This window comes from Epinephelus lanceolatus, chromosome 19 (genome assembly GCF_041903045.1).
Source record: "Epinephelus lanceolatus isolate andai-2023 chromosome 19, ASM4190304v1, whole genome shotgun sequence".
Classification (NCBI taxonomy): Eukaryota; Metazoa; Chordata; class Actinopteri; order Perciformes; family Serranidae; genus Epinephelus; species Epinephelus lanceolatus.
This window is the reverse complement of record NC_135752.1, coordinates 16476470-16493169: the sequence shown is the minus strand read 5'-3', so window position 1 is coordinate 16493169 and position 16700 is coordinate 16476470. Positions and strand designations below refer to the sequence as shown.

Below are 16700 nucleotides of genomic sequence, written 5' to 3'. Positions count from 1 at the left end.
TTTACATTTACTGCTCATTTAGGTGATGTAAGCCCTGTTTCAGACCACAAGTGGGATGTATGTGTATTCATATTAACACAGGAGTCCAAGCAGAACTGTGAAGAAAAGAAAAATGCCCTCCAAATAAGCGAAATATCCTATGTCACACCATGGCTGAAAATTAGGGGTGTAACGGTACACAGAAATCACGGTTCGGTACGTACCTCAGTACACAAGTCACGGTTCGTTTTTTTTTTCGGTACAGTAATGAAAAAAATAGACAACTATTAAATATCTTTTACTTATTGGTAACCTTATTAAAACATACCACAACAGCAGTTAACTTTTTTTACCCAATTTGTGAATGAAACAAATATATATAAAATCCTGCTTTTTCACATTGTTTGAATGAAAATAGAAATATAAAAGTGAAAAATAAAATCCTGCTGTTTTTTTAACACATTTTTTGAATGAAAAGTATAAATATAAATTTCTGCTTAAACAGTTTTACTCAATTAAAATAAAAAGTATAGTGCAGCTGGTCAGCTTTAAAGCCTGCTCAGATTCAGTTTTACTAGGAACTTACTTAGCTTTCCCACTTTGTTAAAGTGCAGTAAACAAAACATGCTTATATCTAAAGTGCAGCTTAAACAATTTTACTCAACTCCAATGGCGTTGGTTATTTCTTTAGCGTGATGGTCAGGGAAACGCTCTTTTTAAAAGACGACAATATCGTAGTTTGCACCAGATTGCTTTTTCTAGGCGTGCCGGTTAACGTTCAAACTCGGATGGTGTTGCTTTAGATGCGTTAGCATGTTAGACGTGTTTCCAAGTACATACCTGACCGCTGTTTTGCAGTGTTGGCACACTGCTTTTGTCTTGTCAACTTGTTTATTTCCATCTTCGTATTTTACCCTGAAACCAAAGTGTTCCCAAACGGAGGACTTGAGGTTTGCGGGTGGGTCTTCAGGTTCATCAGGCTCACTTGCCATGTTGTCAAAATGCGAGAATGCGCTGCACAAAGTGAAAGCGGAGATTTACGGTCAGACTCGGTCCGTCACTCAATTATGTCCGTCGGGGAACTAGATATTTTAAATGGTTCGGCTCGCAAAAACGGAATTAAAATAAAACAAAATAAAATAAAATAATATCCCGCGCCCAATAATTCGGTACAGGGTCGTGCAGAACCGAAAGTCGCGTACCGAACGGTTCAACACAAATACATGTACCGTTATGGCCCTACTGAAAATCCACAGAGACGGCATCATGACTGACCCTTTTCTTTATCGTTTCTCAATAGAAACAGTGCTGAGTACTCTGTAACTCTTCTTCCTCTGCTTTCTGTTACAAAACCTTTTTAAGCACTTATCTTTTTTCCTCACTACAGGTGGTTTTGGCAGTGCTCCTGTGTTTGGGAGTCCCCCTTCCTTTGGTAGTCCCCCAGCTTTTGGCGGTGGAGCAACATTTGGCTCGAGCGCTTCCTTCTCCAACAACATGGGTTCGTCAGCTGGTAAAGTGTTTGGAGAGGGGACAGCGGCTGCCAACATGGGAGGATTTGGGTAAGAAACTAAGTATGCTCTTTGAGAGGTTTAAAAAGCGTTGGCTATAAAAATAGTTTTTAGGTATATGTAGAAGACAATATTGCGCATTCATTGAGTAATTAATGCGGATTTTTCAGCAGCTACTTAATTGGTAAGATCTTCTCTTTCATAATAGCAGCCAGCTAGCTAAAAATAAGAGTAATACGCAGTAGTACAAATCAATCTGGACTTATTTGGCAATATATACAATAGGGTTGTCACTTTTTTGAAAAGTCAGGTTCAAAGAAATTGTCTGTTCAAATGAATTAAAACACAACCCATGTTGTGAAATGACATCCCATCAACAGTGTAGACCCAAAACTCTTCCACGCACTTCCTCTCAGGTGATTCTGTGTCATCATTATCAGATCAGCACAGCTTTGCTCACTAGTGGCCTCCATTTTTATGTGTCTATTTAATTGAACGATAGGTCAGTCAATCAAGCTGACACCCTCTGCTGGACCATAATGCACACTACTTCAAACTAGTTTGAAACAGTTTCTAATATTCAGAATCAATATGTATCAGTATATTTATATTTACGCCACTAACTTTCTGTTGTGCTTATGGACTAAATTTGAATTCGAATAGTTCACTTCAGTTTTAACTAGGGGTGTAACGGTACACAAAAATCACGGTTCGGTACGTACCTCAGTACACAAGTCACGGTTCGGTTTTTTTCGGTACAGTAATGAAAAAAATTGACAACTATTAAATAACTTTTACTTATTCGTAACCTTATTAAAACACACCACCACAGCAGTTAACTCTTTTTACACATTTTTTGAATGAAACAAATATATATAAAATCCTGCTTTTTCACATTGTTTGAATGAAAATAGAAATATAAAAGTGAAAAATAAAATCCTGCTGTTTTTTTAACACATTGTTTGAATGAAAAATATAAATATAAATTTCTGCTTAAACAATTTTACTCAATTAAAATAAAAAGTATAGTGCAGCTGGTCAGCTTTAAAGCCTGCTCAGATTCAGTTTTACTAGGAACTTACTTAGCTTTCCCACTTTGTTAAAGTGCAGTAAACAAAACATGCTTATATCTAAAGTGCAGCTTAAACAATTTTACTCAACTCCAATGGCGTTGGTTATTTCTTTAGCGCGATGGTCAGGGAAATGCTCTTTATTTTTAAACGACGATGATATCGTAGTTTGCACCAGATTGCTTTTTCTAGTCGTGCCGGTTAACGTTCAAACTCGGGTGGTGTTGCTTTAGATGCGTTAGCATGTTAGACGTGTTTCCAAGTACATACCCGACCGCTGTTCTGCAGTGTTGGCACACTGCTTTTGTCTTGTCAACTCGTTTATTTCCATCTTCTTATTTAACCCTGAAACCAAAGTGTTCCCGAATGGAGGACTTAAGGTTTGCGGGTGGGTCTTCAGGCTCGTCAGGCTCACTTGCCATGTTTTCAAAATGCGAGAATGTGCTGCACAAAGTGAAAGCGGAGATTTACGGTCGGACTCGGTCCGTCACTCAATTATGTCCGTCGGGGAACTAGATATTTTAAATGGTTCGGCTCGCAAAAACGGAATTAAGATAAAATAAAATAAAATAATATCCTGCGCCCAATAATTCGGTACAGGGTCGTGCCAAACCGAAAGTTGCGTACCGAACGGTTCGACACAAATACATGTACCGTTACGGCCCTAGTTTTAACATTTAATTTTTGAATTCCAAATAAAAAGAGAAAGCCTTAATATACAGGTGTATCTTTTTTCATCCTTTTGGTTTCAGTCAAATCTGACAATCAAGGCAAAATCAGCCGATGTTTTATGAGGCACAGTCTTTATAGTAAATAGGTAGTGTGACACATTAAAACCAGCTGTTTACTTTGAGGACGTGGATCACCTTTTTTTGGGAATCGGAACATCTGTGTGCTCTCTCACTCAGCGGGCCATTGCGAAGCATAACACATAAAGCCACTGATGAGCAGCGTTCGCCATATTGTTAAACCCTCTATTAACATTATAGTGATTACGTGATGAAATAAACCAAATGGAGCAAGTTTTGGGATCCCCATTGAAACCTTGTGTAAATCCTATGGGAGGCTGCTTTCACAATGTAATACACATGTTAAATTCTTTTCTTCTAACTCTTCTTCTAACTCTTCTAACTCTCATCTAACAGATGAGACTTAAGGTGGCAGGGGTTTCCTTAAATTGTCCACCATGTGTATGTTTTGCTACAGTGAGCACGGCTGCATGAGCCCAAAACTCTGCAGCCTTGTGCAGGACTAGATTATTCCCCTCAGATAATCTCACTCCGGGTTCATGCTGCCCGCAGATTAAACTGGCCTGCTCTCTCTCTCCCCCACCTCCTCTGTTTTGCTTATTCTCCCTGTTCTCTCCCTTGGGAGTCAATGGGAGTGGGATTACCGCTTAAACCCCTGTCACTCAATCCTCATACATACACACAAATACACACACACACGCACACACACACACACACACACCATCTGACACCTTGTAGCATGTTTACTTGGAAGGAGCAAAACAAGGAATATATAAATTATATACATTTCTCTTTTTATCTCCCTGTTATCTGTCTTTGTATAAATAAATTGCTGGTTGATAGCAGCTCTATGGCGCTGTGTTTTTATCCATTTTGTCTCATCAGCCCCACTCAGTATCTGATATATATTTTAATGTAGTCGTTTACTACATCACATCGTCTGTGTCTGCTTCTTTTTTCAGGTTTGCCTCACCTCCCAGCGGCCCATCCTTTGGTGCCCTAGCCACTCAGAGCGCGACGCCGTCATTCGGGAGCCTGGCCCAGCAGAGCACCGGGTTTGGACAGCAGCCCAGCAGCTTCTCAGGCTTTGGACAACAGCCACAGGCGGGAGGTGAGAGTACTACTGCTGCTGCCCCTTTTTTTCCCATCTCCTTTTCTTCCCTCATCATCTTCAAACATCCTCTTGCTTACCAGCGCCCAGTTAAATATTGCAAGCAGCTCGGTCAGTGACTCAAGTGGAGTCTGCGTGCCAGTCTTCCAACATCAGTACAGTTGAATAGTAATGATGACGAAGCATCTTTCTGCTGAGATCAGTCCGTTATTTACCTCTTTTCATCCTGTAAAGCTACACAAGCAGTGCATATCACAAGTGTAATGGCCCACTGTGAGGCTGTGCACTTCGCTCTATTAGTTGGTGATTTTAGGAGGCTTTGAGTACATTATTTATTGTTAAGATAGAAATGTTGGAGCCACCTTGCTCTGACACTTGCAGCAAACTTGCACAGTACGTAGTTGGAGTTTCAGCCACATCCTCTGATGCCACCTAACTCTTGTTTCACGGATAGTTAAAATGCTCATTTCTGCTTCAGCTCTTAAACTTTGCCTTTGCACATACGCAGCCCAATCAGTAGTGCGTATGTGCAACTCACAACTCAGATGAGAAGGAAGTGAGATGGATCACTCAATAGCTACTTCCATTATCAGGAAGAAAATATGTTTTTAATTCTTTTTTTTTTTACCACTTGCTCAATCAGGCAAGTGAGTTGCTAGATTTACTAGACAGATGTGACATTAAACTTGCCCCCAGGCAATCAGGCAATACTTCTTGTTGAGCCCTGGAATATTCAGAATTTTAAATGATTGTTATACACCAAAAAAGCTCTGTTTTTAATAACCAAACATGCATGCGTGTCTCTTCCTCCCACTTTTTTCTGTGTGATTGTTGTCTTTTGTTTCTCTTTTGTTCTTAACTTGTTCAGTTATCTTTGCCTCTGTACAACCTTTAATGGCTTTGTCATTAATCATACATATTGAACATGAGGCCGCCCTACTGCTTCTGTCATTCACTCTCTGCATCTCTATCTCTGATAGCCCCGGGTGGCAAAGCTTTGCCTGTGTCAGTTCATGTTACGTACACAGCACAGACATCTGTTTAATAATGATAACTCGTGCTCTTGGATTAGAATTGCATTAGGATTGTTGCTTTTCATCTTTTTGCGCACTGACAGTCATAATGTTATACTGCCACAGTCACCCAATTTATCACTTATTTCCTGTTTTGCAGGGTTCTCTGGAAACACCTTTGGCTCTACAAACCAGTAAGTGTGGTCACCTCGCTGTCGTCTTGTGTGTGAACTAATTAAGGCACAGATCCACTTTTTTCTGTTCCTCTTTGGCAGTGGTGTGTTGTGTGTTTGAATTCTGCTGAAGCTCACGTCTTTCTTCCACAACAGAGTTCCCCACAGAACCTTTCAGATTCAGTACCACCTCATCCGCCCTCATTTACTGCCTTTCCTTTGTCTTTTCTTCATTTGGAGTAGGACTTTATTGCCATTTCACTGTATTAAAATACAGATGGTTTGGCACTTTCAGCCTTGAGTAAAAAAAAAAACGTGTACAAGAATGATACATTAAATCAGGCTTAAAGAGGAGATCCAGTAACTAAAACAACAGTCACACATACATGCTTGTGAACCCCTGTGTAAGGCCACAGTCCCTGAAATGAGTGGTACATGATAGAATGCTCTAGTAGCATGTCCTTACTAATTGCCCCCTTGTGATTAGTTTTCATTCCCATCCTACTGTTTCTCCTTTTTGGTGTCTCATCCCTCACTCCCACTTCCTACCTCTCCTTCTCTTATGCTGCCTCTCCCTCCGCTTGCTGCTGCGTGTCACATGGCAGCCAGCGTTCCCCGGGGTGTGTTCCAGTGGAATGCTCTCTGAAGTGTGCAGGAGTGTGTGGAGACGAGGCTTAGCCTATTGGACACATTCACATGCTGTTAATAATCCTCTCTCCGTCTTTTTTGGTCCTTCTTTTGTGACTCCCTCACATATTGAATTCTGCTTCATGCTTATTGTGTTTCTTTGCAAAGCTGTATACGTTTATGGGATTGTGTTATTATTATTATTTTCTTGCAAATATGCAGAACAAGCCTCTACAATGTCTGACTGAAACTCGAAATGAAAATCTTTAAAAAAAAAAAAAAAAACAACTCATAATTTAGCAGCCCGGCACAACCAGACCAAATAACAGTTAGTCCTGAGCTATGTGAAACTTTTACATATTCACTAGTTTATTTTTCATTTCATATTACACTGATATCTGATAAATTACACAAGACACAAGGTGTGTCTGTGTTTATTTTTAATCTGAAGTTCTCTGTCCAGCTCCACTGCTTGTTTATTTGTCCTCTTGAATCTTTTAAAACTCCCAATTTCCTTTTATGGTCCTCTTTAAAAAAACAAAACCTAAAGCTCCTCAGCATCACTTATATAAACCGTCTGGTTTACACTTGACTGAAGCTTTATCATTCTTATGTTGGCACAAATATTCAAATCCAATATGTTAATAACAGCACCATACAGTAACATCAAATACAAAACTCTACTGGTCATGTGGTAATTTTTTATAATGCTGTTTCAAGCACTGAACATCTTTTTCAATAATCTCTCCCTCTCTTGCTTTGTCTGTCGTTTCTTCTTCCAGATCAAGTCCTCAAACATTTGCCAGCTGGAGAAGCTAGTTTTATTAAACCTCCACTTCCACAGTACTTTCTGCAATCAAGCTCTTTGTGCCACATAATGGGTGAAGGGGAAAAGGGCGAAGATTGTGTTGCATTTGGGTTAAAAATATACATGCATTTAGTTTGTAGAAAACTTTTGTATATTCTCGGAAAAAAGTTTTCAACAGCTTTTACTCATTTATATTCAGTTGGGAAGTTTATGCCTGATGTGAGTAATTTATTAAGACACAGGAGAATCAAGCACTGATATCTATACAAGCAGTTTGTGTGAGTTACCTGGAACAACGGGCCTCAGACTTTTAGGAAACCATCAAACTCTATATAATCCTATTGTTAACAAGTCCATGACCTTCTTCAAAAAATGTAGTACATTGTTACACATGAATGCAGTTCACAGACTTGTCATTCTTTGTTGTCATTATATTCATACTCCAGGTTGGTTGTGTCTTCTGGAGTCATTTTGTGTCCCGACATTTTTAAGTTTTTGTTGCTGCACTTTTAAATTTAGAAACACTCAAAGGCTTTGAAGCTTCTGAACAGTTCAGTTTCTCATTAAGTTGTGTTAAATTTTGTTTTCAGCATGGCTGCACAAACTTAAATTCAGTCCGGTCCTATCTGTCAGTACAGTTGCAGAGAAATGTCAAAAATAAATGTTGAATCTCCCAAAAGTAAACAAACCCAATATTTTGAACTGGAGTAAACAGAGTTGTTGTCTGAGGAGAGAAAGAGCTATATTTTCCTTTTCAAATGATTTTTGCAGTAAACCCCGGCTTGATGTATATTTTTACATGAAAAAGTGGAAATAAATGAAATTTCTGAAATTATTTGTCTTTTAAAAATGTTATTTCTTAAATCAGTCATGTTGATGGCTTATCGGTTGTGTTTATTTTTTCTAATGATCATGAAAACAGACACAAATATTGATCATAATGTGACCTGTTCACTGCTTCTTTACATTCATGCAGCATTATTAATGTTTAAAAGCAGCTTGCTCCTTCGATAATTGACTTGCCAAGAAGATGATGCTTTGGTTTTATCCCATTATATTGATTTTAACCTACAGCAAAACACTACTAAAACATCCTGGCATACACTGGAATAACACTGCACATCTTCACGGTTATTAACAGGACACCACTGTGTAGTATTTCCATAATATGGAGGCAAATATAATCTGCATATTAGCCAAACAAAACTAAACAGTTTAATTCGAGGTGGCATGAAAAATAGCATGGCAGCGAGCCCGAGGCTATGTGCACACGGTTCACTAATTAATGCTAAATCCTTGATATGCAGCTCATTCCTCCATCTTCAGTAAGGAATTCACTGACTCGCATACAGAGCTAAATTGGGCTGTGGGAGAATGCTGATGGGGATCTATGGCTCCTACCGGAGCCTCCATGTTGTGGCATTTGGCCACCGTCGACAGAATTACATTCCCGGCTTATAGCTGTGGAGCATGTCACTGTCACTCTGTCCATCCTTATCTCACTGCTCTCACCAAACGGGGGTGGCAGAGGTCGTGGTCGCTCTGAAGTGGCAGGGGAATGTCAGGGTCATAAAATGTGACCTGAACCAACCGGATGCTGAAATAGTCAAATCCACATTCCCTAGTAGTCTTTAATAGATATAAACAGCAGACTCCCTGCAGAAAGCCACTGGCTTTGTAGATGTGTAAAATACTTGGCTATAAATACACTATAAATGTTTCATAATGAGCAGTGTTACATACATGATGAGACTGATGTTTGATCAACACTGGCAGTATTTGATGTCTCAGGTAAAGATAACGGTCGGACACATTGGCGGATTACAGAGGCACACAGGCAGTTACAGAGCCCAAAGTCTGTAATGCTTTCAGCTAAAGCGGATGAGCTTATGAGATTTTCAGCACCCACTCCACAACTGGCCTCTATGAAAGCATTAAAGGCAGCATGTTTGTTTTATTTTTTTAATTTTACACCACAAATAAAACCGAAATATTCAATAGCGTCAGTACTTCAGTCTTGGGTCACTGTTCCCCTTGATGTAAAGTCTCACAAACACTCAGAAGGATGGCAGCTGCCTTCATGGAATCCAGATAAAAATAGCTTAGTCAGAACCACCTCTCACCCCTCCCCCAACCCCACCTTCATTCTGTGTTTTCCCAGACCCCCCCACCCCCACCAAGTGAGTGATGATTAGCGGCTCTTGAGCACATCCTGCCTCACGCTGCTGACATATTCATCATCTCCTAGTGGATGCATCTATAAGGTCTTGAGGCATTTCTATGAACGGTGGTGAATGCTCCTGACTCTGGTCACCCCAGTGTGTTCCCTAATGTGTATAATGTACCAGCCAGGCTGTTGAGGTCTCACTGTTGTCTGAGGTGAGTGCTACCCAGAGCATTTGGGAGCACCAGCTCCTCTAAAAGAGCATGCTACAATTTTCCCTAATGGGTAATTTTGTCTGCACAGATAATCCAAATCCAATAATCCACTAACAGACCAGGGAGTCCTCTACCCCCTGTTTCTCCTCTCTCTGCACACTGTGCTGACATGTTGGTACCTCTGCCAGTTTGGAGAACAGCACCGTTAGCCACACTGTTGTGAAAAGATTTGACAAGACTTCTAACAATTGTCAGATCACTTGTATTCATACTGTCAAAGGAAATTTATCTGTATCCGTGTCTACCATATTAGTTAAATTCAGGGTTTTAAGACAAGCTAGCAGCATCCCTTTAGGGATGGCAGTATTGGTATGTCAGTTGGTCCACCCCTTTGTTTCAGGCTAAAATATTTTTTAAAAGCTATTGGATGTATCGGCTTGAAATTCGGTGCAGACGATCATGTTCCACTCAGGATCAATAGCTTTTCATCCAGCCCATCATCATGTCAAAATTTCACTTATTCTAACACTTCATTTCATGACCAAATACGAAGCAAATTTTACGTAGTGGCCAAATGTGGAATTACAACTTCAGGGCCTGTGACGTGACTCAATGACCAAAAAAACCCCAAACATTTTCCCATAGAATTACATTGTGAAAGAGGCATCTGTAAAATATTCAGGGGCATAATATACACAGTGCAGGCAGTGTGATTGCACTGGGGCCCCTGGAATTGAGGGGCCTGTAGAGCCTTTTCAAATGATTCAGATTGCCACCTTGGAAATATGCCTGTGTCCAAAGATAAATGATAAAAAAGGAACATTACTGATTAAAAAATGGTGCCGTTTGCTATATAGGTCCTCAAAAAGGTAAACCCTGTGGTTTTATTTATTTAATTATTTTTTAAAGTCAGAAGCTGTCTAAAACAAAATGATATGCTTTTTCTATATAAGTAATACAATCTATAAATAAACTATAGAAACAATTCAATTGAATGATTAATTTCTTACTTTCTTTGATATTTTTTTTTTTTTTTTGTCAGATATGCAATGATGATTGCTGGGTAATATGTATGTTGATGTTGTCCAATGTCAAGTCTCTATTTGTGTCCAGGCAATACATGCACAATAGGGTGCACTAGGGCCCATTGTAACTGTCTTACGCTATTGAAATTACTTGATACATTTTTTGAGCATCACAGCCCCCATTAAATGACTCATTTCATTATCAGAATTGGATCCATTCAGTCCGGTAACATTTTAAAAGTCCAGAAGAGCCTCTAGGTGAAAATGTTTTATTAACATCTAAGTTAGCATAAGGCTAAACTGGAAGGTAGCCGCTTTGCTGCGTTAAGTCTGTGGTGCACTTGCTTTATTGGCCCCACAATGCTGAAATTTCATACCATGGAAATTGAGCTTTTTTGGCATCATGCACCATTAAGCAACTTTCATAGGAATGAATGGGGCCCGCCTCAAGAGCTGTATTCAATTCTCTTTAAACATCCATGCCAAATACCTGCTGCATATTGCTACTTAGCAATCGTTAGCATGCTAACACTGATAAATATTGAAACTGCTTAGCATTAGCATATTAGCATCATCATTGTGAGAATGTTAGCAATGCCGATGTTAGCATTTCGCTCAGAGCGTGGCTTTGTCTAAGCACCACCTTTCAAGCAACTCAGCTCAACTCTTGGTCTTGTTCAACATCTTTTTCTGTGGACAATACACATTTTCGATGCCTGCCATATAATTACATAAATCTGCATACAATACTGGACTTCTGTGAGTCCACACATAATAAAGTTAATTGGATGTATAAAAGTTTGGTTATTAAAAGCGGCCATTTTCAAAAACAACACACTCCTAAGTTACAATTATTGCTTCTCCATAATCTTGCATCATCACATTTAATATTAACATTTTTTAAATGTTAAGCTTCGACTTTGTCCCCTCTTTAATAGCTGTCACAGTCCTGAAGGTACTGGCACTGTTAAGTTGCAGAATATAAGGACGTGATCACTTTGTACACCAGTATTCTTGCTTTAATACTAAGCGCAGCCTTGAGCAATATATCATTACTGACACAAACATCATGCATGATAAACAACACCCCGAGCAGCTATACCAGTAAGTCCATCCCATCCTCACAGCCTTTAATTACCTACCTGACTCAGTTCCTCCTCTTTCCCTCTCTTTGCCTCTCTGTCTTTAACTGACTCACAGGGATTACACAGTTCAGTGTCATTACTTATCCTGATACTTCAAAGGAGCTTTATACTGAGAGTTTTAATTTCCATCAAACTCTATCTAGTTTTCCAAGTATACACAAAGTGTCCAGAAAAACAGCGTTGCCTCTGCAGGCAATACTCCCTCTTCATTTATGTGTGACACAACATAAACAGGTGCATATAACAGCAATTTCAACACTCACTCTGCATGTTAATGGATTACCGAGAATGGGCTTAAAGTCTTATCTAATAGACTTGATCATGGATGTCAGGCATTATCACAGATGTCAGGGGGAAGGCTTTGGGCATCAACAGAGCTGTGCAGGGTTGCTGGGGTTTTGGAAGACAGCAATCGCAAATTCTGCACACCTACTTAGCAACAACAAATCTTTCTGAGGACCCCATTAAAAAGTACTTAAAGGAACACTTCACCCCCGAAATGACCATTTGTATATCAGCTACTCACCCTGTGTTATGTTGAATTCTTGAAGAAAACTTTGTCTTTCTTGCCTCTGGTCAACGAAAAATCCAAAAAAGGAGAACATTCTTGATGAGTGAAGTAAAAGGGGTCCACATTTAACAACAGCGAAACTAAATCAAAATATCTGTTTATAAACTCTCACACAATTCATGCAGGTCTACCTCTGCCTTGATCAGTTAGTTAGTTAGTGTTATTGTTTGACTTTGGTGTTTTAAAGGGTTAGTTCGGATTCACAAAAGTCTGTCGATAACACAAACAGACTATTGATTGAGGCAGCGGTACACCAGCAGCTCCAATGTTCAGCAAGGTAAAATTACTGTTTCTGTCAATGGAGTCTGGTTTTGAAGAGAGCATAGATAAATTTCATTTTGCGTTCAGTTCCCCGTCAGAAATGGCTGTCTGTTTGGGAGTACTGAGCATACAACTGGATAAATGAGACTTGGATTATACTGCATTAGTTGTGTGAGAGTTTGTAAACAGATGTTATGATATCATTTTTCTGTTCTTAAGTTTGGGCAACTACAATCTGAAAATCCATCGATAAAAAAAACAAAAAAACAAAAAAAAAACTTTTTTTTTTTCTTCCTTTACCTCTGGAGGCACAGCCCGGAGTTTTTCGACTAACGAAAGTGCAGGGGCCTCGGCGATTGCTCACGCCCTTCACTTCCGGCGGTGCCCCCAGGGAATCGCCGTGTTGTGTACAAATACTTCGGGTAGAAAACCAGCAGAGTTTAGTTATATATCACATTTTTCACGTCACTATATCACCATGTAGATTAAGCTGATGTTTGCTAAGTCTATAAACACAATGATTGAACAAACGTTACTATTTCTGTGTGCACGTTTTGTAATTAATAACATGGTTATTGTAGATTAGCTGGGCTAACCGTTAGCTGTTAACGTTATCCGTTAGTGGTGTCTGTAATAACCATAGACTGTATAAAAATAAGGTAATAACTCAATAAACGGTCCGTGAATAAAATATTTTTTCCAGCGGATATCTTAGTTACGACATGATTGAGCTAGCAAAGCAGTTTTGTGTTGCTATGTGTGGTATTTATTCAGTTTTGGGAAATCGCGATGTCTAGAAAGCATCAGTGGCTGCAGCTGACAGGGACAGTTAGCAAAGCTAACATCAGGACGTCATCTGTTAAAAGCCTCCCGTTGTCGGATACGACATGAAACTACTCCAGTTAGCTCAATCAAGTTGTAACTCAGACATCCACTGGAAAAAAATTTTTTTTTCATGTTGATGAGACGGCGTTTTGGGTGGAGCGGTCGCTATGGACGCGGAGCTTGCTGTTTCTGTAGGTACACATTTCCTGGGGACACCTGCATGTCCCGGCCACGCCATTGTGATTGGCTAAAGCGCAGCATTGTTCAAACTCAAAGCCCCGCCCTCCCCCCCTCTCTAGTCGTCTTTCACACAGGGCTGCTGACAGATTCTACAATGTAAATTGCAGAATCTGTCTTGAGAGATTAGGGCAACTATGACTACAGTTCATCATGAAACTTCCTAGTTTTTGGATTCTTCGTTCACCAGAGGCACGTGAGAAAAACAAAGCTTTCCTCACTAATTCATCCTAACACAGGGTGAGTAATTGGTATACAAATGGTCATTTGGGGGTAGAGGTATGCCTTTAATGCTGTTTATCACAATCCCCTCTACTCCTTTTCCATTATTCAAATATAAACATTACGATACGACCAAAATGTGACAATAAGCACCATCAGGAGAAGGACAACAGGTGCCATGTGGAAGTGCACTGCTTGCTATGACAGTATCTGAACTATCTGCTGATGTCATCATAAGGCTGGGCGATATCAGGACAATGTATGATATATTTATATATTTTCAAGCAAGATATAGATTAAGACAACACTGTTAACATTGATATAGGGTCAAGTTGCGAAATAATGCTGTTCTCCTGAAAAGCCTAGTCAGTGTGCATCGCTCCTTTCTCACTCTGCACAGCTCTGCCCCACTCACTCACTCAATCACAAGTTCTCCAGCACCAAACAGAGAGACACAGAGCTGCTCCTCTGTTTAATCTGTCTGTTAATTAGTCTACAGTGTGACATCAGTATATATGTTGCACGTGCTAGACTAAATCAGTCTGTGAGATGAATTAAATGACCGCAGTGGCACACATGCAATACAGCGCTGCGCTGCATGTGTGGGAGACCAGAGCTGCTTGATTGTGTCAGGTGAGCGTTTGTTTGCTAGTTTGTGTGCGAGGTTGATCGTAGCCCATTGCCGTTCTTCTTGGTAGTTGTAGTCCATTTTGTCACATTGAGGCAGCACCTGGATATAGGTGAGAGATGTGTTTTAAAAAATGCAGCAACAGATTAAGATTAATTTAAAAGGCCATGGAAACCACTTAACTTTTAAGATTCATCTACCTTTAAGTGTAGCTTTGGTCACAGAAGCTGTTTTTGTTTTTAGGTTTAAGAGCTGAGGCACAGCTGACTTCCCAGCATTGCCTCTAAATTTCCCACTCAGGTGAGCATTCCCCATTTCTACAGCAGCGGCATCTACTTTGAGCTTGACCATAAGGTCTCAGTCATCATACAGGTTTCATCAACTTTGTCAGAACTGATCCCAACAGTAAATATGTTGTTATTTTATCCAACCTCTTAAAGTATAATTTGATTGCAGCAGTTTTGATATCATCCGTAGAAGACTTTCATTTCATCAATATGCCTCTGGGAGTATTTCAGTTTGAGCTCTTGAATCTCAGTCAACACTTAGAGTAGTTCATTCTCTTATTTGCTGAATCTAGGACTTTCCCCTTTTCATCAAGCAAGCATCTTGCATTTGAATGTATAATAAACACTGCTGGTGTCAGCAGATGTGTTGTACTGCCCAAATTTAGGGTACATAAATTAACTAAATCCATATCCACCCCCAAAATTATTCCCTTTTTCCCGTTTTTGGTCATCAATAAAATCGGTCTGCAGATGAGATGTTGCAAAGGACTCACACACAGTGGGAGCTTTTACCTTTTTGTGTGTCGCACAGCTCTCTTGTCTATTAGTGTCATACTTAATGTGAATAAGATTTACTGAATGTGTAACACAGATGCACACAGATTAAGAGCCCATTGTCATTATCTTTATAGTATGTTTGTTTGAACAGACATGTGGCCAAACTCCCAGCAACCAATAGCTTTCTTTCTGATTGGTCAAAGAGGATAAGCATAGGATTCACGGGCCATGTGCTCGCTAAGCTTATACATTAATTACATCCAAACATGTTTGATTGCGGATAATGCCAGAGCATGCCAGCCAACACAGTCACTGATCCAATCTCTTATTGTTTCTTGGCTTTAGCTCAGTTAGCAAGCACTCGGAAATTATTCACAGTGTAGCGTCAGCCTCTGCCAAACAGCAAGATATAACAGTGTCCTTACTAAATCCCCAACAACAGATAATGTATTGTTTCTGTTTTGTGGTATATTTGAGCAATCTGAGGAAAGACGTATTAATTTAATTACTGCTGGCTTAGTGGAAATATTATTTTATTGCTTTATTTAAATTGTGTATAAATAACAGACATAAAATGCAAGTCATTAGCTAATGCAGACTTTTTGAAGCTCACCATTTGTAGCGCAGCAGCTATTCTTCCTGGGGTCCACACAGTTTCCATGGTAACAATACAGACATATATTCATGCTACTCATCACAATATACTCAAGCCAATTAATTATAAAGACTTATTAACGCTTACAACTGACTGATCTATAAAGCATTACTAAATAATTTATTAACCATTAATTACTACCCTTCATAAAAGGTGCTAGAAAATGGCACCAAAAATGATCTTAACAAGGGACTCGACTAGAACTCAGTGCACTTTTTTAAAAGGCAGCACAGCTTGTTGTTGATATATGGAGGTGCTACACATCGCACAGCGGTGTGGAATGACCAGACATGACAGTCGGCACTCATAAATTTTGTTTAAGCAAAATGGCATTGAAGAATGTTTCACACTTTGTCCTTGCTGCCATCCGTCATAATGAAATGTTTGGATGTTTTTGAGAATTCTCAGCACTCAGAAAACCACTTAAAGGGAGAGGGTTTATCAGCCAAAAAAGACACGTGAGCATATATCACCACATGGCAGCACATCATCGCTGGGGACAACACTGCAATAACACACAGCTGTACAGAATGATCAATGCGGCCTAAGTGAAATGAGTCTGTAATTGGAATTGAAAATAATGACACTCTATCTGCCTTTTTTTTTCCACCTATTTTAAACCTGTCCTCATCCCGCTGGATATTCCCCACCTTTTGTAAGCTTTGTAAGTGGTGCAACCGTGCAGAGAGAGACATTAAAGTAGCTATGAAATCAAAGTCTTATGTTTTATAAATATGGGTGAAGGTATTAATATTCAGATAAAATAATTATGGACAAGGCAGGCAGGGTCAGATGAGGTGTTCAGTTTAACTTCTCATAAAGTAGTTTTATAATATAACCGTGAAAAGGATCTCGATGCTTCCCCCTCAGGAGCTGCTTGTGATGTCTGAGTTTATTACAACAGGCTTGGCAGAGTGTGGGAGGTGTAG

The 16700-nt window shown here is 39.6% G+C and overlaps 1 protein-coding gene across 2 annotated transcripts in view; it reads left to right on the top strand.

The window, feature by feature from the left end:
• Nucleotides 1–7870, top strand: part of nup214 (nucleoporin 214) — a 41206-nt gene extending 33336 nt beyond the window's left edge. For both annotated transcript variants that reach the window (XM_078162210.1, XM_078162209.1), the window contains exons 33-36: nt 1367–1538; nt 4269–4417; nt 5591–5624; nt 7013–7870. In XM_078162210.1, coding sequence (XP_078018336.1) covers nt 1367–1538; nt 4269–4417; nt 5591–5624; nt 7013–7049 — 392 coding nt within the window. In that variant the 3' untranslated portion in view covers nt 7050–7870. The remainder of the gene's footprint in view (nt 1–1366; nt 1539–4268; nt 4418–5590; nt 5625–7012) is intronic.
• Nucleotides 7871–16700: the final 8830 nt, after the last annotated feature.